The sequence below is a fragment of the Chamaea fasciata genome, unplaced genomic scaffold (genome assembly GCF_029207755.1).
Source record: "Chamaea fasciata isolate MVZ Bird 193981 ecotype frontalis unplaced genomic scaffold, bChaFas1.0.hap1 SCAF_6, whole genome shotgun sequence".
Lineage (NCBI taxonomy): Eukaryota > Metazoa > Chordata > Aves > Passeriformes > Sylviidae > Chamaea > Chamaea fasciata.
In genome coordinates this window covers 54,405,827-54,431,522 of record NW_027094091.1, presented here as the reverse complement: position 1 = coordinate 54,431,522, position 25,696 = coordinate 54,405,827, and the positions used below count along the sequence as shown (strand labels likewise).

General features: G+C 43.6%; 1 protein-coding gene across 2 annotated transcripts in view; it reads left to right on the top strand.

Moving 5' to 3' along the window:
* ADGRL3 (adhesion G protein-coupled receptor L3) overlaps window positions 1-25,696 on the top strand; it is a 480,878-nt gene that overhangs the window by 417,994 nt on the left and 37,188 nt on the right. For both annotated transcript variants that reach the window (XM_066186413.1, XM_066186414.1), the window contains 4 exons: window positions 6,932-7,141; window positions 7,643-7,863; window positions 14,663-14,729; window positions 16,120-16,211. In XM_066186413.1, coding sequence (XP_066042510.1) covers window positions 6,932-7,141; window positions 7,643-7,863; window positions 14,663-14,729; window positions 16,120-16,211 — 590 coding nt within the window. The remainder of the gene's footprint in view (window positions 1-6,931; window positions 7,142-7,642; window positions 7,864-14,662; window positions 14,730-16,119; window positions 16,212-25,696) is intronic.

The following is a 25,696-nucleotide window of genomic DNA, read 5'->3' as shown; positions in this document are numbered from 1 at the left end:
AGTGTTCTTAGAGGTGGAATGATCCTTGGGGAAATGATTTTGTGTGTTTCTGCAAGACCTGTAAGACCAGTGTTCCGGCATTGACCAGGATCTCTAAAAGGGACTGTTGTACACACAGTAATTAATAATACTCTGTATTGCAACAGAAACAATTTTCTCTCGTGACTGAGATTTGTAGTTTCCTGATTTTGTTTGAATTTTTGGATCCATTGGGAACATCCTTTGGTGTAAGTAGAATCCACAGCACCCTGCCTAATGAGACTGAAAACTGGGCATCATGGGGAGCAGACATCATAGTCCTGCTCCTTATTCAAAAACCAGCACCAATTTGACAAGTGTCACATCTGCTCATGAATGATCTCCGTGCCTGGTAACATGGCACAGGAGCGTGTTCTCCAGAGGGGATCTCAGTGGCCACTCTGTGAGTTCTGGGCTATAGTTTAATTATTAGCAGAGTGTGTGTGGCAAGGTGGAGCTGGAAGGTAGCACCGCTGAAGAGAGGTGATTGATGGCCATCTGGCTCTCCAGCGTGAAAGTGCAATATGTCTTTGTCCAAAGGGACGGAAAATGCCACGAGCTGACCATGGCAGCAGGGATTTATTTCTGTGCTCCAAGAGTAGAAGTTGCTGGGATCAATTCTGGTCTGACTAGGACAGTACCTGATTAAGAGGAGAATTTAAATTGAAAATTCTTTCTGCCTGTTAAAATATGTTGGGCTCAGAGTTTCTTACTCACCCACTGGGGTAAAATAACAGTGTCCAAGACTAAGAGTTGGCTGTGCACACAAGCAGGATGCATAAGTGCTGGGAAGAGCAGTGGACCCTCATCTGCAGATCCCCCTCCAGCCACTGTCTATAAAAATGTGGTGGCTCCCATGCTGTGGAACAAAGCCCATCGTTAAATAAGCCATCCTACCTATGTAATTACTGTAGATTTATTCAAAATTTACAAGTTGTTTTTCATAAGCTTGTGCTTTGCATTATACTAATTATAGCAGATGCATCTTGAATGTATCATGGGAAAATTATGCAGCCAGAAAACAAGTTCAGAGCTGGTGGGAAAATGCAATTAAAAAACTCACCCAAATCAGAGTAAGCAAAGGTACCCCCAGGGTAGATAAATGTTGCTTATCAGTATGTAGTGAGTGCCACATCTTACTCTTCTTTTTTAAATACAAATAGAATGGGGGTAAAAAAGTAATTAATAGGAAGGTTTCAGGTTGTTCTTTTTACCACAAACATGTTACACTGTGCTGATTATTTGGGGAGTGGAAGCATAAGGCAAGCTAAGGAGAGAAGGGAATAAAAATATATGAGATCTAAGTGGAATGTAGTGGTCCTTTGTCTAAAGCAGTAGAGGAGCAAGCTGGAGTTACTGCAGGCTGATCCTGTGTTCTAACCTTCACGTGCAAATCATATAGCTCACACTGGCAAGAAACTTCTTCCAGAAACTGACATTTCTCGCATCTTGGATGGATGGATGGATGGATGGATGCATGGATGGATGGATGGTTACACTGAGTTTGGCACAACTGCTGTAGCCTATTTCTTGGGTTGGAGATGCCATGTGAGTAATCAGAGCTGCCAAAGTCCAGCCATCATGGGAGAGCAGGATGATGGATGCAACTGTTATTCCTAAGCCTCGCCTCCTCTCCACAGCTGAATCTCACTCAACTGCCTCTGAGTTGCAGTGGGGTTGGTGAGTACAGTGGAAATAGTGGGCTCTTGCCACATGCTGTATGGGCAGTAGTGCCTGTGACACATGGTGAGGTGAGGTCTGTACCCATTTCTCTGTACACATGCCCCCATACAGCTTTGTTCTGGACACGGAGGTTTCTAAGACTTAGAATGGCTGCTGCTTCTGGCAGTCTCTGGAAGGCTGTTGCATTTTGGGAAGAAGTTTATGGGAGAAAGTTCTGCTAGGAGGCCTTCATCTTGCTGAGGAAGGCAGAAGAGGAGGAAGGTGGTTTGTGTTGCCCATGTAGAATATGAAGGCAGCTTCGTGGACTAAGGCAAGGAGAGAAAAGGTGACTAAACCACCTTGTAGAAGTGCTCAGAGATCTCACCCTTCTTGTGAGCAGCCAAAGTCAGAAGGCAGTAATGTTGCACAGAGGCTTCAGGTGGGAGTTTTGCTCTCTTTAGTCCCGGGTTAGGATCTGATGGTGCTAATGATGGCATCACCTTTGCAGAGCCCAGAGGAAATGCGTACCAGGTCCATGGGTGCTGTATTCACTTCGGAGCACCTGCCTCCATCCCTTGGTGCGTCCCTAGGGAAGATGGGGAAGATGGATGCTAAAGCAAAGGGATCCCCCAGCTCACGTTCCTCTTGGCCACAGAAGGGGAAACACTCACTTAAAGCCTCTCGTGCCTTCATAGCCACAGCAGGTGATGCCTTTAGCCAGCTCAGATGTACTTCAGGTATCCTTGGGGTTTCCTTCCAGTTCATGTACCCCAGCTGGTGCTTTTGACACATCTACAAAACCATCTGCCTCGTCACTAGCCCTTTGCACATAGCCACAAAGCATTACAGCCAGGTCATAGCAGTAAATCCTTTCTCACCACCAGAGATGGGGGGAAAAAGGGCAAAGAGACCCCGCATGGCCCCAGAGAGCTACAGATCCAAGAAGCAGCATCAGCAATGCACAGAAGTTCAAACCTGTCCCACTTGGGTCTCTGCCCAGCCCAGCACTCTGCCAGCTCCCACCAGGCACCAAGCGGTCATATTTGAGCTAGTTGATGACATCGTGTTTTTATTTACTGCTTGCTTATTCTTCCACCCCCAAAGATATTACTTCTTCCATTCCTGGAGGGACAGATTAGGCAAAGGAATGTGTCCTTTGCTGCTGGCAGCTTGGTTTGGCTGCTGTTTTCTTCTGCTGATGTTTTTAATAAGGGAGGAAATGGCTGTTCATCTCAGGGAGAGCCATTCTGTCATAAGCTGACATTCCCTGGGATTTGTTTTTATTAGCTCAGCTCTGGTGTACAGGCACTGCCAGAGCTGCTCATTGATTTTCCCAGCCTGGATAATAGCGGGGCTGCCTGCTCACCCTGCTGTGGTTGCTACCAGTGCTCCTGTAACTCCTCCTGCGCAAATCCCCATCAGCACTCTCCTCCTACTGCTTTTCGCCCCACTGGAACAAGATCAGGTCTTTATTCCAAAGCCAGAGACATCTCCTTTCACTGGGCTTTGGGTTGGGTTCATACTTAAACCATAAATGTAAAACATACTTCCTACAGAAACCCTGTTGCTGAAGTGTATTGGGTTTTGTTTTTTGTTTTCAGTTACTAAGTTGTTCCTGTGCTAAAAGTAATCTGTGTGTAGCTTATTCTGCGAAACGAGTGTAGCTTAGCGGTAACAAACCTCAGTGTCTTGCATGCTGTGCCACGTAGCACCAGTCTGGAGAGCCATGGTGCATTTGGGCTAGGAGCTGTTTGGTTGATGCTGTTGGGAAATTATCTGTTGGTCTGATATCTGGTATTTCTCATGGGCTCTTCTGGTTGCCCAAGTATTTGGGAAGATCACTGAAAATCAGCAGGTGACTGATGTCTCTACACTGGTGGTCTCAGATGTATGTTGCATGCTTTAGAGACCCTAGGGCTTTCACTGTGCTGGAAAGATATCCCTAGGGATCTTCTGGGAATGGCAGATCCCAGAGGGGCATAATCAGTGGCACAGAGTCCAGTTGGACCTGAGCAGGGAGGTTGAAGCAGACAACTCCGCTGGTGGTCCCTTCCAACCTTCACCATGCTGTGATTCAGTGTTTAGCATGCACATCAAAGCTGTTTTATCCTCAGTCAAGGAGTTTTGAACAGTGCTGGACAGGGTAATAAGAAGATCTGCTCTTCTTGCATTTTTTCTGTGGTTCAGAGAACAGGCTTGAAGGCTGAGACCTACATACAAAATCTTGGTGTGCCCTGTATCATATCGAACCCTAGAATTCCGTATATCAACTGTGTAAGCCAGGTTATGCTGCTCCTTGTTTATCACACAGTGATCAGGTGATGGCAAGGAAAAGCTCATGGCATTGGGAGAGGTTACCACTATTGTTCCTTTTCCCATATTATTCTGATGGCTGTAACAGTCCAGTAATTTACAAGTTTCAGTCTCCAGCAAAAGGCAAGTTCCCTTTTGCTGTACTTGCTGGTGTACAAGCTCTGGATGTGCCTCCCCTGAGGGAGCAGTTGGCACTGCCATGGGAAGGATGCCAGTGCTTATCAAGTCTTCCCTGATCCATTGGCTCTGCAGTAGCACCTGGAATAGGGCATCCCAAAAAGGCTGGAGTGTTCCCAGCCTTTAAAATTCAGCTCACTTCTTCTCTTGGACTTTACTAGAAAAGCTACAAATTCATATTTTTTTTTCCCCTGAGGTTTTTTTAAATTGCTCTTGTTCCCAGTTTATTGTTATTATTCCTTTCTGTTTGTTCTTCTGTGAGTTTGTTGAGTTTGGGGAGGGAGTTTGTAATTATGGAGAAGTTGTTTTTATAGTTGTTTCCCAGCACTCCAGGGATGAGTGTTATGTACATAAAATCAGTATTATCTTTACGATTAATATTAAAAAGAAAAGCAGTAAGGGTGATAATAGTAATAATAATACAGCAATGAAGCATGTTTATTGCTAAGCATGGTGAGCTTCTTGGGCAAGCAGCCGTTCCCTGAAGAAGACAAAGAACATGGATGGTAGGATCCCTTTCCAAGAGCAAAACCACCTGTAATTCCTGCATCATATCTTAAAATCAGCTGAGTTGTGGTACTGTGATAAGAGGTGCAGGAATTGGGACCTGTGAGATTTATCTCACCTAGGGGAAGAAGTCCTTGGAGAATTTTCCCTGCACCATGCTAAATTTGTCTTGGGGTCGATGAATCTGGTCACATCTGGGTGGGGTGCGTGCATCTGGCCAAAGTCTGCCTGGTTTCTTTTTCCCTGCATCCACCTGCATTAGCTGCCTTGTCCTGTTGCCCAGCCCAAGAGCTCTTGGTCCATGCAGCCTGGTGGGCCAATCTAATCAGATGAGGGCTTGTTCAGGGAGGTGTTCTCCTGCCATTCCCCTGCAGCCTCAGACAAAAGAAAGAATGATTTGCAAGGTGCAAGGTTTGCATTAACATTTTTCTGCAGAGTTAAGAGGGATGGATGAGCTGGAATGACACTGAGATAAAGCAATGTGCAGCTGCCAGGGAAATGATGTGCTTCATCTTGTCAGGTTTCTGGGCGCTGCTGGATGAGCTGGCTGGAATAGGCATTTCTGTCATGAGCCACAGAAAGCACACAATGATTTCTTGTCTCTCTGTTGGACTTGTGACCTCTAGTTCCTTAGGTATCAGAAATAGTCGGAAAGAGATGCAAGGGGGTTTGGACAAAGGAGCTTTCCATCTCTCCACCTCCAAGTCTTCCTGGAGGCAAAACTTGAGCATGGGAGGGATGGATCAGAGAATCACTCCCCATCTTTCATTATCATTTGATGCCTATCACTCATGCTGGTAAAGCCAAAGAGCTGAAAGGTTTGAGATGTTTCTTGCAGGTGCCGACATAGCAGAGTGTGTATCAGGAAAGGCCATCTGACATTTGATGCGACTTTATCATAGGCAAGCAGGCAAAGAAAGTGGATAAATAATCACCTTTTCCCTCCATCTGTCATAAGCTTTTGTCCCATGGAGAGTAAAATGTTTCCACTTTGCCCTGGCTTTTTGAAGTGTGACACTATTGTATTTGCCAGCCTACATAGTGTCCAAGTCATCGAAATGCCAGAAATGGTGGAGAATGTGATTACCATTTATAACACAACCTGGTGGGCCACAAAGCTGGCCTTCAAGCTGCTCTGGCCTTTGTGAAATGTCCCCAGAGATTTCCAGCCAGTCTTTTCCCCAGCTCATTGACTCTAACCACTTACACCCAAGCAGTCATCTCGTGACTCACTGTGTATTTCTCATGTTTTATTTGCATTTTGCTAAGTAATGAAATCTATGATTTCACTGCATCTGGTGGAAGCTTGGGGAGTTACGGGCAAGTTTGACAGCCTGAATAAGGAAGAAGTTGGTGGGATAGCCTCACCAGGAGGGTCTCATCACGTGCCTCTTCTTTCCATGAAGGACATGCCGTGTAAGCTCTGGAGCAATGCAGCAGTGTTTTATCAGCAGAGCCGAGGCTCACCTATCCTGCCTCTCATAAAACTTTGTTGCCTAGCTTTGCACTGGCTTTGTTTGCATGGCTTTGAAGTACATCCATGTTAAAAGTTCATCACAGGGAGTCAGTCACTTTCCAGGCTGTCTTAAAATCACTGTTTGTTACAGTTTAAAAGCAAATTCGTGTATTTTTCTGGGTAATGTTCTTAGGATCAATCTGACTTCCCAGGAGCTCTAAAATATAACTCCAGGGCTTGAAAAAGAAAAATCAAACTTCCTTTCTCCTTCCCCTGTGGAAAAAGAAAAAAAAATATGTAAGCAATCTCTTTCTTTCCAAAGCCTCCAAGCTCATACATCTCTGAACGTTTAAAGAGAGGTTTTTTTCACTGTTGGCAAATGGTTGTAATGGACTTGCAGTTGTTGGACATGATGTTGTTAGCATGAAATGCTTTTTTACACTTGAATTGCTCTGTTTGATGGTTCTTTATACTGTGTGTCCATGCATTCCTTTGCCTTGCTTGTGCAAGATTGAGCCGCACGCAAGACTAGCCCTGATATCTCAGTATTTTTGTCAACAGCATTATTGTTGTTTCTGCAAGGTTTTGGGGTCTGAGTCCGTTCAGGGCACCTGCAGGTTGCAAGACATTTTGGAGTCTGTGTTTCAGGTTGCAGCTTTTCTTGCTGCAGGGTTCAAGTTTAGGTCCATTTAATCTTTTTGGTAGTGGTGCCTTGTGCCACAGACAACCTTACTCTGTGGCTGGGATGCCTTAGAAGTCACACATCATGCAACTGATGAGTTTTTGTTTTACCTTCAGCACAGTGATGCAGTCCACGACCTTCTCCTAGACTTCATCACATGGGTTGGCATCCTGCTTTCACTGGTCTGCCTCTTGATCTGCATCTTCACCTTCTGCTTCTTCCGTGGGCTGCAGAGCGACCGCAACACTATTCACAAGAACTTGTGCATCAGCCTCTTCGTGGCAGAGCTCCTCTTCCTCATCGGCATCAACCGGACTGACCAGCCGGTAAGAGGCAAAGCACTTTCTTTATGCTTCTGTCACAGGCTCTTGTCTCAGTGCATCTGCAATGTTTGACCAGTGAGAAACATTCTGGCACTGTCCTCATTCCATGCATGAGTCCTCACAGGGCTGGGCCCCTGGCTGATAACTGGGACTCACATGCCGATGCCTGCTGTGATTTCAGGGGCTGTATGTGTGTTGCTTGTCAATAATGTGTGTGTTTGTCTGATAAGCAGGTTGTAAAAAGAGCTTATACCATGTACATCTTCATCTGTTTATTTGCCTGATTGTGTATGTGCCTACCTTTGTATCTTTTAATATTATTTAAATATGCAAATATGCGTCTATTTTAATTCACGCGTGTTTTCCAAGTGAAAAAAGGTTCTTCCTTTGGAGATGGAAGATAAGAACGCGCTCATTTTTATTAAGCCTCCGAGTACTCCTGACTGTTGCATTAATTAATCATGGTACAAACTCCTTCCCTTGCTCTTTTCGATCCTCATGCAGATTGCCTGTGCCGTCTTTGCTGCCCTCCTGCACTTCTTCTTCCTGGCAGCTTTCACCTGGATGTTCCTGGAGGGGGTGCAGCTCTACATCATGCTGGTGGAGGTTTTTGAGAGCGAGCACTCCCGGAGGAAGTATTTCTATTTGGTGGGGTACGGCATGCCTGCGCTGATTGTGGCCGTGTCGGCAGCAGTGGACTACCGGAGCTACGGCACGGACAAAGTGTGAGTGACCTTGGCATTGCTTGGACCTGCTCAGGAGAGATGGGGGGGGGGGGGAGGCAAATGGATGTGAGGAGCCCAGAGGGTTTGTTCAGGCAGAGCTCAGCCAGGAGGCATGCCTTGCCTTATCTCTGTGTTTCTTGCAGAACTAATTCCCTCACTATGAAAGTATTTGCAAAGGTATTTTCTAGGGAAGTCAGTCGAAGAAAATTTTGTCACATCATTGCATAACATCAGCAGAGGTGACTGTCCCAATTCTCAGTTTGGTACTATATCACCAATATCCTCCTCTAACTAAAGAGTATTTCTTATTTGGGTGAAGATACTGCTTTTTTCCTCTTTAGTTTTTAAACTGTTCTATCAGATTAACAGAGCCTGCGGGCAAAATAGGTGGTGACTGTGGAGTGCATCAGGCCCTTTGCAAATCAGAACAGCTAAATCATTTATCATTAGGAATGTTGTTAAGTATTTTCAACATTGGTGAAGCTGGTATGAAAGCACAAGTTAGATTATCATGCAACACCGTCTAATGGAAAACAACACCATCTAATGGAGCCTTTGATTCTCTTTGCCATCCTTGCTACGATAGGATTAACAATGTGTTTTTATTGACCTTTTTTTTTTTTTCCCTTGTCATTCTGCCTTTCCAGTCCCACGTTAACTGAGTTAAGGGCTCAGTATGAAGGCATATATAGCAATGAGCCAGTGGTGGTTCTGAAGCTCTTTTTTAGCATAGATTAGGTCAGGCCGTGGCAGCATTTGATCTTCTCTTAGGTTCAACTGCAGATTTTTTGCCTGAACCCTTATTAGGATATATGAACCTTTATTTCTTGAAAAAGCAGATCTGTAAAGCAGTGGAGCTGCTCATGATCCATTACCATGCCAGCAGGCAGGCTTGGATCCCAGATGGATATTTGTGTTGTGTTCCTCCCATGAGTAGGAGAGCAGCGACCTGAATTTGTATGAATGTCACGCGTTGTGGAAAGGAAAGGAAATGGCCCACACAGATAAGGGTAGGAGGGTGTAAGTTTTTAAGGATCCCTACCAATTTATCCAAAGTAGTTTGACTGACTTTTACAGGCCTAGAGGGCAAAGAATAAGTAACACAACAGCTGATTGCCATTTTTGAAGATTTTCCATCAGTTGCCACATGCTTCCTGCCCCAACAAGCTCTTCTATTCACTCCCCCTTTTGAGCATTATATAAGCACCTGTTGAATCAGGTATGGAAACAGTTTGCCTTGTACCTTTAGACAAATTTATTCTTAACTGTGGTGTTTCTGTAGAGGACATAGTTCTTCACAGTGGCCTACATCGGGTACGTTGAGACCCAAACATATTCCAGCTGTCTGGAAAGTCAGTTCCTGCATATCTGCCATTGCTGAAGCACTGTCCTAACCCGTCCAGTTTGCAGTGTAGTATTTTGTGGCTACTTTCCACACTGTTCACCCTTTGGCTTTTGCAAATAGACCCTGGGTGCCCAAATGTAGGGTGGAGGCAGAAAGTTTGGCTGAAATTCACTGAAGCCGAGCACTTCACTCTCTTGGCATTGAAGAGGCAGCAGTCCTGTGTGTGTGCCAATAAAATATGTCTTCCTCCCCACAGCACAAAGTGGTATTTTTAATGATTAAACATGTATATATAATATTTTGCAAATAAATATTTACAGAGATTTGCAAATATAAAATATTTATTTATAATTTTTAATTCCAGAATGCACGATTTTATCACGTTCTCATAAGAGGAAAATAAAAACCATACAATATGTTTTGTATAACTATCAAGCTCCATCTGGTTGATGGATGATGATGTATTTTTTAGTATAATGTTATTAGAAGGGTAGAACTGATTAGAATTTGTAGTGAACTATATGCCAGGCATACATAATTTGATTGCAAGAAGTTGCTTGGTTTTGCCAGGTTTCGTGAAACATCCTCTGGAATATATTACTTGCCTCCCTCCATTATTTACTGCATTTGTTTAAGCAGGACTTATGGAGCTGTTAGTGTTATTTGTTTTTTGCCTGGCATTTGGTGCCACTATTCATACATCTCAGAATGATTTGCTTAAACACGCAGTGTAGGGTTTTCTTGATTTCATTTTCCTTTCTAAATCCAACCCTCCTGTAACACATGCCCAGATTACATAGCCAGGAACAGGCACTTCTTCCTCCCTTTGTTGCTTTATCATCACTTGGTGCTTGTGATTTTCTGAAGTGTCCTGTGTCCCAGCATTCATATTGGCATTTTGGAGTAGCTGCTCCAGAAAGATACTCTTGTACCCATAATTATTTCAAGGATAGAGGTTGATCCTTTTTTGTACTTTTTTGGGGTTTTTTAGAACAGTTCAAACCCCTGTATTAGGAGATTAATTTGCTCTTATGACTAAGCTGCAGCATAGTGATTCCTTTAAAAGATCATCCCATTCAGGCTAGCCTCAACTGTGTTTGGTCCTTTGCCTCAGAAAAAACAGAAATGTTGCATCTCACTTTATTCTGATTGTAACCTCTAAAGTAAATATGAGAAGCAGGAAGCCCCTCTGCTGACCGTGTGGTTCCCCCACATTGCCAAAGAGATTCTGGCAATGCTGTCATGAACTTCCAAGTGACCATTTCTTACAGGCCTTATCTTCAGCTGCTCGATCTTAAATGGCCACTGCTCAAGTTTTGCTGCAAAAAAGAAGATGCTGGGATTGTACTAAAAAAAAAAAAAAATTAAAGAGATACATCATTTGCCTTATCCTGTGTGTTAACCAAATCCATCCATTTCCTTGATGGATATGATATCAAGGGTCATAGTGGGAAATTTGCTACAAAATGCAAAGAAAACAGTATAGAAAATAGTATTTGGATTTGTAGTTAGTGTTTGAAAATAACTTGCATCTAAAATTCAGTGAAATCTTAATTATGGCTTTAGCAGCCTTTGAGAGGACTCATGCTAGAAGCAGGCCATCCCAAATCAGCAGCAAGAAGCTATTCCATATTTCCATACTTTCCTGGGTTTCATATCAAAGCCTCTTACAAATTGCAGAGGAAAGCAGCTATGCTTTGAGTGGTTCAATATATTTTAGAAAATGCACTTGAAGGTATATTCATCCGCTGCTGATCAAATCCATCATGGCAGGGATCTCTCTTTTGTTTCTACCCCCCTTCTTCCCCCCTTTTGGAATGCTATAAAGCAGGATATACACAGTAAGCAATCCAGCTGTCAGAAAGCAAAATGAAAGCCCTGTGTATGTACACAGCCTCCGAGTCCATCAGCCAGGCGCCGACATTTCATGCATGTAAATGCTGCTCAGAAAATAGCTTCTAACAATGTGGTCTGTCTTGGGTGGCTCCACTGAACTTGTTTTATTTTGCAGTGCTGCTGCCAGTATTTGGAGGAGGAAGTGTGAGCTATGTGGATGCTGAACTCCATTAAGCAGAACCTATATTGCACCCTTGAAAGGCATGTCTGGTGCATACATATCCCATTACTGCACCCTGACAAGGAGGCTGTACAGCCACGTGAAACAAACCACTGAGCTCCCATGAACAACATGATATGTTTAGGGCTCTTCAAATTTTATGGTCCAATGGCAGCTAATGATTGTTTATTGGTTATATTTAGTGCACACCAGGGATAGTTTAGTATTTGATTTCTCTCCATGCAGAAAATAGAGTAAACTCTTTGTAGTCTTTATTATTTGGGCAAAGCTTTAGGTGAATATTGTGAGTTGCCACTGTGGAAAAGGAGAGAATTAAGAAGTAAAGGAGAGCAGTGCCATGGAGCTTCTCACAAGAACTGAATACATTGGGGTGACTCCTAGAAAAAGCAACGGGGTTTTGAGCAGTATTGCCTACATACACACATTTCCTGATAATCCTTTGCCTTGCACTGAGCCCTGAAGGAGCTCGTTTGCTTAACGGCAGTGCAGCCTAAACTCGTAATGTGGCAAGTCCATGCTCACAGCGCAGCTGTGCGTGGAGGGTCACAAGTAACTCGGCAGCCCAAGATTAGCAACTCTGGGAAGTGAGTTGCCTGATTGCTTCCTTGTTTTGAGGAGCTCATTTATGCAGCTCATTGTGCGTGTGGGTTTTTGTCTTCTAAGGCAAGAAAAGCTCAGTGTGGTACTTGTCTGATTAGCAATTTACAGCTCCACAACGCAACTGGCGGGATGCCTGTGTTTTGATGTTTTGGTCTTAATTTGCATTTTTAATGAGGTATGACTTAAACAGGTTCAAAGTTTCATCTCTTCCTGATGACCACCAAAAACCCCAGCTTGTTTTATAAGTCACCCAAGACTGAGTATCGTATATGGTTTCATAGAAAGGCAAATTTTTAATTCAAACAAATAAAAAATGACATTGCATTCTTTGAAGTGTGCAGAGAGACCTAAAAAAAGCCTTCTCTGTTTCTCACAAGCTGTGCTCCAGCTTAGGTGAAGCCGTCTCACCCAGGGCTCCTTTCGGTCCATGCCTGGCTCCCACTTATCCTGATGGCAGGACCTGGTTCCTCTGCTGTTTCTTATCCACAGACATCTGTCTCTTGTCTCTCAGTTGTTTTCTACAACTGAAGGGACAGATATTTTAGGGGAGTGGAGTAGAAAATGTCATTATTTTTTCTGTCTGTAAAAGGAACCAGTTACTTTGCTCTTCTTTGCTGAGCCTGGCACAGCTTTTTGCTCATTCTGTATTTCAGCTTTCCCTGGTTTTCCCCATATCCCTATCTATATGCATTCAAAATCAGCTGCACCAGGTGTGACTGTAGGGCAGTCACCATGCTTCAAGAAGTAAAGAGAGGGTTTATGTGTTTCCTCTTCCCCAGACTTTCCAAGAGCCAGGTCACTCTTTAAGCTGAAGGAAAATCAAGTTGATGGCAACTAAAATACAGTGTTCCCAACTGCTGGGCAGCAGGGACTGGAGGTTGTTTTGAATGTTAAACTGTCAAAAAAAAAAAAAAAGTTCAAAATATTTTCATTAAAAAAAATAAAACCCCCACAACCCTCTGAGTCTTCTCCCACACACCAGCACTCATTATCAGTAGAAAAAAGTGATGGGGCTGCGCATTCTGTGATTTATATGCAGCAGCTGAGGCATAAGCACTAGTTACTCATTTTTCCTGAGGGGGATGGGTTAGGTATAAAGCCTGAAATGCCGTGTAAATGTGTGAGCTGCTGCTATGCGGACATCCTTGTTTAGGAATGGGGGAGCACTTTTTACAGGGACTTCATTATCCTTGAAACCTCTATTCCTTTGTCAAATCTAGTTGCAATTGGGCGACATTTCAGATGTTATTATGGTTATACACAGATGTCATGATCGCATAAACCTTTTCCTATAGGGAATCAGTCTCAAGTAGTTTCGAGTCACTCATGTTGTTCCATTACCAGCTGCATCTAAATCACCTTGAACTTCAGCAGCCATGGAGGAAACGAGATTTCCCAGCAATCGCTCTGAAAGGCTCTGTTTGCCTCCTGCATTAAGATCTTGATGCTATCACATGAAGATTCTGGATGAGCAGCTGCAGAGGCAGTTCAGGAATGGCAGTCACGGAAGTGACAGTATTTTAATTTGTGACAAATGGCGTTATGAGTGTGTATATATATATATCAACACATCTCCAACACTGATGAGACCTGAAATTTATATGGTCAGTGAGGAAAGCAAGAAGTTTTCTCTGCATATTTGAATTTATTCATATTTTGACTTCTCTCAGTCACAAAGGTTCAGGGCATTTTTTATTCTCTCATCAGGCATCTCCTGCTGATCATCTCCCATGGGGCTGCTGGCACAGACCTTTCTGCCTGTTGCAAAGTCCATTGGAAGGGAGAAAACATTAGGCATATACACTAGGGCTGTCACTTGTGAGAACTGCTATCTCCAGCACCATGATAAATTCATATATACAGTTCCTGTCACTTGCCTAATCATGAAATTGCATCGGATGTTTAGTATAAGAGTGGTTTTATGCTTTCTCAGTCCTTTGTGTATAAACGGAACTGTGATTTGCAGCATTGCAAAGACGACAAGATATTATTATTTTAAACATCGTGTGAAACTTTCTTGGAATTTACATTCATCTGTCTTGTACCGAGTCACTTCCATTTTATCTTCCTGTCGCCTGGAATGAACTAGGAATGGAAATGTAATTTCCCAGGGGCCTTAAAAAATGTGGGGAGTATTAAATGCGGTTGAAATTAAGCGATTAATAATTTAGTTTTAGGCCATGAATCAACTTCTTGTGATAGTGCAGACCATATGCAACCCTGGAAACATTAGTGGAAACAAAACACTCAGGAGGTTCAGGGAAATAAAACACTTTAAAGGAGAAGTTGCTGAACCTAATTAAACCTCAGCCTTCTGTTATCCAATTCATGCTTCCTATTTGCACCAAAGTTTCTCTGATGTACTTTCTGGAGAAATGTCATCTTGCTTGACAGCTGACAGACAGCTTGCATTGCATCAGAGCTGGAGAGCAAAGAGGAGCACACAGCAAAGAAGCAGGTCTGTGGATGTTCACCAGGCCCCTTCCTTAAAAAAGTCACAGTCTAAGGAGTTTTTCCGACAGATGCAGAAAGCCTTAGCAAATAGGCCTTGTGCCATTTTCTCCCTGCTTCCTCTAGAGGTAATTATCTTACTCCATCAATAGCGCTGTCAGAAATTGGGCACATAATTCAGCATTTAAATGAACAAGCAATGTAATATTTCCTGTCTCCCACCAGCGTGTTTTGCAGCTCACATTCTTCTCTGTCACTCGCTCACTCTTGATGTATGTCCTGGGTGCAGTCCTTGAATGCCTCCTTTCCCCTGTGTTTCATTACAGATGTTGGCTCCGACTTGACACCTACTTCATTTGGAGCTTTATAGGACCGGCGACCTTGATAATTATGGTAAGAACTCCTAATTAACTACTCCATCTCTCAGGTCAAGAAATAAAACTTTTGCTGTCCCTTTTCTCTATCTTTAATTTACACAGATTAATTTGAGGAAGGCATGTTCTTCTTTGACCCCACCTGGCATAGCAATTAGACCCTCATTATGAGAGGCTCTTGGCATTGCAAAATGCTTGATCAAAATGGACCAGGGAGCTTCAGAACAGGCGCTTGCAGAGTTTGGTTTCTACCACTGCACATTTGGAAGTGCCAAACTGTTTTGATGGCACTCACTGCTTACACCCTTTTTGAATTCCAGAATGAAGTTTTGCATTGATGGGGGGGGGGGGAAGGGAAATCTGGGAGCAGGGGAGGGGGCTGAAAGTCCAAACTGGAAAAGAAGTTTGGTGAGGGTTTTTCCTAACCAGCAGAAGTTGAAACCTGTGTGACTTCATGTTTAGCACATTGCCAGTATATCAGCTAACAGAGCAACAAGGTAGAGAGCCCAACTTTAGAGACAGCTGAAGTTTTCTTATACTTTAATCGCTACAATATGGCTTAAATAAACCATCCTTTGTTTTGACTAGACTACAGTTTGGCTAGCACAGAAAACCAGGCACTCTCACTTCAATGCAGACATTGTCTCTGCTTCTTCTGCTTCTCCGGCAACTTGGGAGCCATTTCAGCAGTCTTCCACATCAGGAAGGGGGCCATGCCACAAACGACAGTTCTTGGGGGTTTTTTTCCCTGAAGCAATTAATTCATAAAAAGATATCTTCCCTTTTTGATTACGTCTCAAATCCTAGATTGGGCTTTTGGGAAACTCCTTCCCAGGAATTGGCTGTCTTGTGAACACTGAGGCATGGAAACACCATCCCATCCTTTACAGAACAAATCAAACACTTTTTTTCTTTTTGTTTTTCAACTTTGCATTGTGCTAAGCATCAGTTGTGATTTTCTTGCCCATCTGCCCCGTTACAATGTGTTTAAAAGGTGTATTCACAGAAAAAGATCCTTTTATGCTTCATTTCAATGGACCTGGCTAATTAAGACGCTTGGAGTGACTTTTCACAGCTGTATACCTCTCAGACACAGGAAAGCCCTTACAGCAAGTATTTTTTATTTTCCATAATGCTGTTTGAAGCGCTAAAGTTGTGGTTAGAACCAGCCTTGTATCAGCAGTGCCACAGCTCTGGTAAGGATGTGGCATCACCAGTCCTGTAATCTACAGGCCAGGTCACCTTATAAAATGCTTTTCAAGTTTTCTGTGATTCAGTCACTATAAAGCTGTACTGTGAGCTAATTTCCTACAGTGACCCATCTGTTGCAGAGAATGAGCTGACTTTCTCCCCATCATGTTGTGCTGTGTCGCATAATCCTTTTTTTGTTTTTTTCCCCTCCATTGCAGCTTAATGTCATCTTCCTTGGGATTGCTCTCTATAAAATGTTTCATCATACTGCCATACTGAAACCTGAATCTGGGTGTCTTGACAATATCAAGTAAGTGGTTTTTATCTGCCTGTTTCTGTCTTTTGCTGTTTATTCCCTCATTCCTCTGAGGAGCAAAACAGGGGAACCAGCTCTGCCAGCAGCAGTGCTAACCAGGGATAATACTTTGGGCTATGGCACTGCAGAGTGGTTTCTAAAAGATAACAAGTGGCTGATGATGAAGTGCTATACTAGGATTTGGCTGCCATTGTTGGCGTTTTCCTTTCAATGTTGCACGAAGGAGGCAAAGCTACATTTTCTGTCCTTGAAGCAGGTAACCTTCTAGTCTATGTAAAGGAAATTGTGCCCAATAATTACCAGCTAATTATTGCAGTCTCTACAGGGAAGGCATTGAAACTGTTGATTATTACTACCTCTGTGTGCTCTGAGGGCCGCTGCCTTACTTGTTTGCTCTTTGTTTTGGCCCCTGACAGATTCCATGACCCAAATTCTCCCCCAGAGTCTGATTGCTTTCAGCAAAGTTATCGAGGATTTACCTGGGGGTGCCCACATCAGCAGGTGGAAGTGCTTGCCAGCCAAAGCATGTTTTGTTTGCCCTTGTACTGGGCTAACATCTGAGCCTGGGCATCTTAACTGTCTAGTAAGCTGCTTCATTATATTGCTAGAGTATTAGTCTCTGTCACTGCCTGTTTATTCAACTATCTCTGGCTTTAATTACTCTCTTCAAAAACACAAGCGAGATTTCAGGTGCAGCACACGATAAGATTAGGAGTCTGCTAATTAATAAAACCATCTAATGAGCTTCAGGAGGAAGAAATTGTTGGGAGTCAGCGCTTTACTGCTCACCCAGGAAAGGAGAGCGTGGCGCAACGCAGCTTGAGGTGGGTTCTCCTCTCATGGTAGAAAAGAGAGAAGAGGCGTAAGGGGAGCTTGTTAGAAGATGTCTGAATTGCACAGTTTTAAGGCAGCTCTCTGCAAGGCTGTTGTTCTTACTGCTGAGCCACTCTTGCAGATACAACTTTAATTTAAACCAGGTCAGGGCCCCCTCCGAAAACTTTCTCAGCAGGCACAGCTTGTAGTGCCACTGGTGTGCCACGACCTGGCATGGTCCTTTGGGTGAAGTTTTAGTTTCTTAGGTGCAGCTTCTCCCTCAGGGGTTGGGAGGAAAGGAAACTGGAGTCTGCACAAGTTCAGGAGACTCCAGTGAGCTCAGAAACCCTCAGAACCCTCGTTCACTTGCGTTGTGGGGAGTCTGCTCTGCAGGGAGCCTCAGTTTCTCCTGCCATCACTCTGCTATAAAACGAAATTAGAGGAGTAATCCCTCCTGGATGTCCAGGATTGATCCCAGAAAGATAGTCTGTAATTTGGTCTTGGATGAGGCATTAAAGGCATGGTACATTTAATAACATTTATTAATATGGCTACTTGTCATGCATTAGTGCTATGAGATTGCTCACTGAGAACAGTCTCTTTACCCACACAAAATCATCTTACAGTGTGACATTTAAATTAAAAACTGGGAAGAAAAAAAAAAACAACAAAACCCTTATAATTAAAGCAGAAATAATAAATGCCTACTGAATAATCTTCTTGAGCTAATCTCTAGTATCTTTGTTTAAAATGCCAGGAATTTATACAACCAGTTGCGTCAATTATAATGTCATTGTAAAATATTTTATAGGTTCTTTGGCAGATAAGTGTCTATTCCTGATTTGACTTCATTAAAATGTTTTGAAAATGCAAGCAATTAAAATACTTTTAAGTATGTTGCTGATACTCTTCCAAATGTGTTGCTTCATTACAAATTACTTTTTATGCTTGAGAAAATAAGAGCAACATAACATAAACTCGGGAAGACGCCAGTCTCACCCTAGGAAGTTTATCAAACCAAGCATTTCAGAACAGACTTGATTGTAATCTGAATACCTAAGCAGGACATCATGAAGTCTCTAAATTCAAGACATGTGTTGTCTCTGTTGGATGTGCTTGAGTTAGGAGGAAGCGCAGATTTTTACCAGAGAGGGGAATTCACCTTGGAGAGGAGGTTTCCTAGGGAAGTGAGGGGCTTGCAGTCTCTAGAAAAATTTTCAGTAAGATTGTAGTTGTCTTCTAGATTCAGTAATAGTCTTGTTGCAGGTAAGATCATGGTCTTCCTATACAGTCACTGGCTCTATGATAGATGCAAAACATGGATGTGTTAGAGCAGCTCTGGAATAAAAAGCCATAGAACATGTTATTTCACAGGGGACCACAAAGATCCTTTCTGAGTTTCCTTCTGTGGGTCTACAGGGTTAGTAAAAAGGCACCCAGGTCCCAGAACCTTGCATCTTGTTGTATCAGTTTATATTTAATAACCAAGGGCCTGCATTGGAGGGCCCCTTGCTGCCATCTGCATGTGACAGCTTTATAGCACGTGGAGAGCTGAATGAGAGTTTGTTCTCCCAGCTCATTTCCTAGCATTGCTCTGTGTTAGGCTGTGGTGAAGCTCTCGCAACATAAATCCTGAGCCTGTTTAACAACAGCAAAATACTTGATTCCCTATGGCAACGTAAAAATAAAGGCCATAAAATATTTTAATAGGCTGTTAATAAGCGCCCCTGCAATCTGGTCCTTGCCTATGTCACTTTAAAGGTTAGAAATACATTATGAAGTATAGAAAATAGAGAGCCAAATAACTCCACTTAAATTAATGAACTTGATAAGGGATCAGGTGTCACCTGGGATACCTTTAATTACTGCACCAACAGAAAAGCCATTCAAAGGGCAGTGCCTGAACCAGATGTTGTGTGGCTGATAGATTTGTAGGCACTGTGCAAAGTTGTAAAAATAAACTTCCTTAACCTTCAAGAACAGTTCCTAGATTATTGTGCCAGCATGGGAGATTCTGACATTCCTGCAGTGGGGCGCTGGTTACGCAGGGGTTACCTGGCAAGAGACTTGATGAGTACAGAGCTGGTTTATTTTTGACCTTGTTAACTTTTCTGGCTTACCCAGCACTTTTAAGAGGGAAGTAGGGTAACCACATATCTTGGTCCTTCCCCCTGTGCCAGTGATACATCCTTCCTAGGACAGGTTGGGACTGAGCTGATTTGGTGGGTTGTGCCCACTGAAACAGCAAGAAGATTTGTATTCTAGTCCTGCTTCTGAGACGTGTAGCCAGGAAAAGATGCGAGCCTGTGTGTGTGGGATATGTTGTTCAGAGCTGCAAAAGTTTCTGTGCCTGCCACTGATGCCAGGAAGACATTGGCTTCCATTTCATAAGAGGTACCATCCCCAAACGTAGCATGCTTTTACCTAGGCCCTTACGAAAAAGTTCTGTTTGATGTCTTCCTTCAGTATATTTACACAGAAATTTTAAGGATTCATCCAGAGTGAGGGTCTCTTCTGCCCTTTAAAGATCTCTTTAGTATGAAGTGGCACAGACAAGAATACCCAAACAGTTGCCTCTTGGGTGGTGTATGTAGCTTCTCAGCATGCTTCCCCAAACACAGGCTGGAAGGGGATTTTCCTTCCCAGTCTTTTACAGTGGCTTTTTCTGGGTGCTTGAAGTCCACTGTGGCCATTGCTCTTTCATCTGTGTGGCTTGTTGGCAAACACAGGTGTCTTGGTTTGGGAAGACAGGTATCTGCCAGGTAATTAAAAAAAAAGCAACAACTGGAGTTTCTTTTGGAATGGAGAGTGTAAACCCCCCCCTCCACCCCTTTTTTTCTTTTTTAATATAAATTTCAATCAGAGGCTCTTAGGCAAAGATTTGGGAAATAGGAATAGCAGTTCTTTACTAGTATGTATTACAATGCAAACAAACACAAAAAAACCCCACCAAACAACTACAGCGTTAATAACAAACGACAACAGTACCAAGAACCTTGAATGTTTTGGTTCACAAAACCCAGGGCAGTTTGGTTTCGGTGTCCCTGTAGGATGCTCAGAGCACCAAGCTGAAACAGTGGAAAGGTCCCGGGCTGGTAGCTGGGATGGCAGGGTGTCCCGGCAGGCAGGGGGTGCAGGGTCACGCTGTAGCAAGAGGAGCAGCGCCGAAGAAGCCGAAGGTGAGGCAGGGCCTGGACCAGCTCCCCGCAGGTGGCAGAGAAAACTCAGGATTCAGGCCGAACCGGTGATAGTAGGTTTCCCAGGACTGGATCCCTTTGGCTACAGTGAAACTCCTCCAGCCAGCAACAGCTGTTCTCTCTCTCCCCGAATGCCAGAAGAAGAAGAGCCCACAGCTGCCTCAAGCTCTGTCTTTTACCTGCATTATCTCCCCCTTCCAACTTTGTCCACCTCTTTGTTTTGGTTAAGTACTCTCAAGTATGCAACACCTGGTCTCCTTGGTAACTTATGGGGAAAAAATTCTTTAGAGAAAGAAGGAACAAACTTAACCCCCAACAACAGGTGAGCAGAGATGGGCATAGAAGAGCATTGTTTAGTCCTTAGCTCTGCCCACATCACACATATCTCACTCCTGGCCCATCTGAGGCTAAAAGTGGAATGCAAAGGATGCACAAAAAGGCTCTTGAGCACGAACTAATTTACTGTCAACAAATGTATCCAGCCAGGCGTTTTGGAAGACTGATTCCCCCAGCCCTTACGAGCCTGCAGGGAAGGCACATCTTTCAAGCCAGGGACTACATAAGCTTTTTGGATGGCGAAAGCCTGCTGTGCTGCTTGCACCTGTAGCCTGTGAGGTGGAGACTGTAGGCATATCAGCACAGTACTGATGCACTCTTGCTAGCAGATGGCTCCTCATGAGGATGTGTTACCAGCTGGAGTTCTTTAGAGCAGCTGTGAGGCTGTTTTACCGGAGGTTGCTGCTGTGTGGAGTGATTTCTGGAGCCGAGCAGCTCAGAGTCTCTCCTTCGTGCTTTTCCATTGTTAGATGTGCAAAACGTCTCAGACTGTCGCAGGCAAGACTACACTGAATCTTTTTCATATTCACGTTCCTGTAGGATGCCTTATGTGACAACAGAAAATACATTATATGTGAATAGTCCAGCACGGTTCTTCCAGTTCCCATCCATCAACTCCTTTCCAGGTGGTCAGGGCGTGTACTGTGGCAGCTTGCACACCAGGTTTCCATCCAACGCGTGCTAGATGCTGCAGCACAGGAAACCATCCACATTTCCAGATGCTTAACCACCACTGTCTGTGCAAAACAGGGTTCCAGACAAAGCCCCTCCTCAAGTTCCTTTGCACTGTGCGGCAGTGCAGTGCTTGTTCTGCAGCCATTTAAATTCTGCTCATTCAAACCACCGTGGTTATAGTGACGGGAAAAAGTGAGCAGCTACACTGATGGTAATCCAGATGTGCTCTTGAGGAAATCTAATGAAATCTGAGCTCTTGTCTTTGCTGCAAGCTCTCATTGTGCACTGTGTGGGGCACATTAGTTAAGGACATAGAGAACTGCTGGAAAATTGGGAGGGGAGAGCAGTCATTTAGCTAACAAAAGGGAAGTCCTACAAGCAGGTTTAAGAGGGTTCATCAATGGGGGCCAAGCAGCTGCTACACCTGAAGTTACAGTGAACTTTTCCAAATGGCTGGAGAGGAGAGGATCTCTCTCAGCAGAGACCATCATTTTCCTTACAGACCTAACCTTTCCTTTGAAGTTCCCACAGGCATTCATCTCTCCTTCTCTCCCTGGTGCTGCCTGGCTGTGGTTGAGTGTTAGTGTTTTCCCCAGGCCAGACCAGACTTCCTGACATTCTTCTGTGCCGTAGTATGTGGCAACGTGATTTTATTTTGTTTGCTTTGGAAGAGCAACACGTCAGCTGTAGCTGCCAAGAGCAGTTACAGACCCACAAGAAAGAAGGCAAGAGGCAAAGGGCTTTGCCAGTTTGTTTCCCTTTCTGTCCCATTTTATTGTGTTATTGGTTTAGTCAGGGTATAGCTTGGATTGTGCCATAGGCCACCTGGAATCTCTTTAGAAAGCACAACATGTGGGGACCCCTTCAACGAGGAGCGTATGAGGCTGTAGTCATGGGTTTGTTGGAAAAACTCATTTAGTGCAGTAGAAACTCACCTGAAAGTCATCCTGGAAATTTAATTATCTTTCCTTCAGACAGGGAGGCCCAGGGTCTTGGCTGGGAGCATCTTTTGTTGCTAAAGAGGCACTATTAATTAGGGACCTTGAGATAGTTTAATCCTGGCATTAATCACTGTAGTTCTGCTGCAGTTTTCTTCCTCTTGTTGAAACCTGCTCCCATCTCATCTACCACAATGAAAGAATAAACACTGTATCAAAAACATGAAATTCCCTAGAAAAACATGTATTTATTCTGAGCACACCAGAGATAATGATTTTAGGCATTGTGTCTGGATTCACAAGAACACATGCTGAAATCCCGTTAACAGGGATGGAGCAGAAACGTCCTGCATTGCAGCCTTCAGAAATCAATCCTCAAATGACCAAAAGGAGCCCTTCTCAGCTTGCTGGCTGCCATGGAAGTTTCAAATGGTCCATGGCTAAAGGCACACAGCCCTTATGTAATGGCTAAGCAAAAACTTATATGTTCTCTCAAGTTTCTGAGTGGAAACAAAACTCACACCATACTCCTCTATTTTGTATTTTTCCATAGAAGTCTCGTGCTCAAAGACTTGCAAGAAATAAATCTAAGAATGCACAACTTAACAGCCAAAAGTAGGAGCCAAATGTAAAGATTTAACCTTGATTATAACTATATAAAACCTTGCAGAGCTCAGTCTGAGCTCTTTCAGGGAGTCTGGCCCAGGTTGTGGGAGGTGAAGGATGGGGAGCACCAGGCATAAAACTGAGAAGCCCCTTTTGAAGATACACATCTTTTAAAACTGTTGCCATAGCCCGCTGTCCCCATATGTTGTATGGGTGTAAGTGATTATCTGCTCATTTTCGTGCTTCAACATATGTATTTTATTTAAAGAGACATGACTAATCCCAGCCCCCAGATTAGCTTGTTGTTTCAGTCCTGTGGGTTTGACTAAGTCATGAAAAAAATCCTCAGTTAGGTAGAAAATTGAAAACAAAGGTTAAATAGAACTTCCAAAAATCATCTGCAGAAATGTTTAAATTAAATCCTTGATTCAACACAGCGGTATTATGCTGGCAGGAGCAGAGGTTTACCAGTCTAGCTTTATTTACTCAGCTGATTGAAATGCAGAAAAAAGTAAACATCCTGGGTTTGGTGCAGTGGGGAATGAGTTAGACTTTTGAAAATGCAAGATTTTTTTTTTCTCCTTTGATATGGAGAGCTTACATTACCACTGAAGAACAATAATTTGTAGCAGGTATACTTTTACTAATGGGAAGATTAATTTGTGCTTTGATGTAGCCATTTTAGATACAAAAAAAAGTAGGAGACATTAAGGATTATTCCAGCTTTTTCTATGGAGATTTAAGATCCTCTTTTGGTTTCCAGATCTTCCTTGTTTAATCATATAATGCTACAACCTGGAAATAGTTTGTGATGACAAAGGGTCTGGAACTGGATATTGCATTGGGTCCAACCCAGGGGGCTGGACTTGCAGAACAGCAACACTTTAATCCTTCATTACCTCTGGATTTGTGGTTTCTTGGGAGCGCAGAGGGAGGACATGGTACAATGAGGGGGTCTAGCTCTTGGGAGCTTGCCCAGCACAGCATCTAGGTGCAAAAGGTCCACTCCTTCATCTTCAGAGTTCTCAGATTTGTGTAGTAAGGGCTGAGAGTCTGGCAACATGAGCACTCCCTGTTAGGAGCAGCAAGCGTGGAGAGGAAGTTTTCATGCACCTATGTCCTGACTGGACGTTACCTATAACTTAAATAAAACAACAGTGCCTGTACAGAGTGAGCTCTCTTTAAAGATTCTCATACAGCCCTACTAGCAAAATAGAAAGATTGACTGCATGGGCTGTTCAGGAAGAGGGCGTTGAAAAATCTCTCCTTCCCACCCAGCTGTGCTGTATGCAGCATGTTTGGACTCCTCTGACTTCTGGGGTCAGCAGGCTCAGAGCACAGCAGCTCCAGGGATGGCTTCTGGAAAGGAATCATCCATGGATTCCTGTTCTAGGAGAGGATAATCTGACCCTAGTCAACCAAAAGGGCTCCCGAGCCAGTGTTTGAGTCTGGATAAACTTGGATGAGAAGTAAGTGTGTTTAAACAGTGCTTGGGACATGCAGACAGCACATTCTCTGTCACCAAAATCTTAACAGGAGTGTTTTGCAAGTATTACCAAATGATCTGGGCACTTTGGAAAATGAGGAATAGCTTTTTCCTCCTTTGGAAAATCTCTCCCTCTGCTAAGTTTAGATATTAACTGTGAGGTACTGAGCTGGGCATTAGAAACTTCTTCCCTCATTTTCATTGTCCCAGAGCTCTGGCCGTGATCCATGTGTTTCATATGGCCTTTGGAGAGAGTACTGTGTCTTCACAGCCTGATGGTCATAGAATCATTTATAGAATATCTTGAAGATCACTGAAGTCCAGCTCCTGGTTCTACACAGAACACCCAAAAGACATTTTCCAAAGGCTTCCTGAGCTCTGTGGGGTTGGTGCTGTGACCACTTTCCTTGAGGGGCCTTTTCCAGTGCCCAAACACCCTCTGGATAAAGAACCTTTTCCTAACATCCAGTCTAAACCTCTACTGACACAATTTGCGGCCATTCCCTTGGGTCCTGCCACTGGTCACCACAGAGCAGAGATCAGTGTCTGCCTCTCTTCTTCCCCTCATGAGGAAGCTGCAACTGCAGTTGTGAGGTCTCCCCGTAGCCTCCTATTTATCTGGCTGAACAAGCCAAGGCTTGTCTCAGATCTCGCTGGATCCTGTGTAAGAAAGCACCATGCTTTTTAGTCCCCTGGTTAACTCAGTGCTACTCCTATATAGCCTTCATCTGCATCTCTGCATGAACAAACTTGAACAGGCAGCCTAAAATAAACCCAGAAAAACCACTCGGAGTTGGCACAAAATGAATTATTTACAAGCTTCCTACCAAGAAGAGGTATGGCACATTTATATTTTGCCTGAGGGCCAGGTTTGTGAGCACCTCAGAGGCAGAAGCCCTGCCAGTGTTGGAAAAACATCTGAGACTGTGCTTTTATCTGCGTGCCTTTTCCCCCCAGAGATGCTGATGGCAGCATCTGATTTCATTTGTTGCAATCTGCTGCTGTTTTGAGTTTTTCACAGGAGGGTTTGGTTGATATCTGATTGTTTTGGTTTGGGGTTTTGGTTGTTTACCTATGTTTTTGTGGCTGCTGTGTTAATGTTGAATGGTGATCGTAAAGCACTAATCTTCCCACTGACAGGCGTCGTCCTTTCTGAATCTAAAAAAAAAAAATCAATCAGTGGTTATTGATTTGAGAGAGTGTCCTGGAAGATATTAAATACCTACAATCTTTCTGTGAACCCATAAATCATGATTATTGTTTTAAAAGGCCATACATTTTAAGTACTTTGTCAGCAAGCCCTGCTGGTGCTATTTGGATAATACAAATGTGTCTAAAGGCTTTGCTGAATCCATATAGTGTGGAAACAATTAGATACGTGGTTACACATCAGTGTGGCTTGAATAATTGTGCCATGCCTTTGCAAAG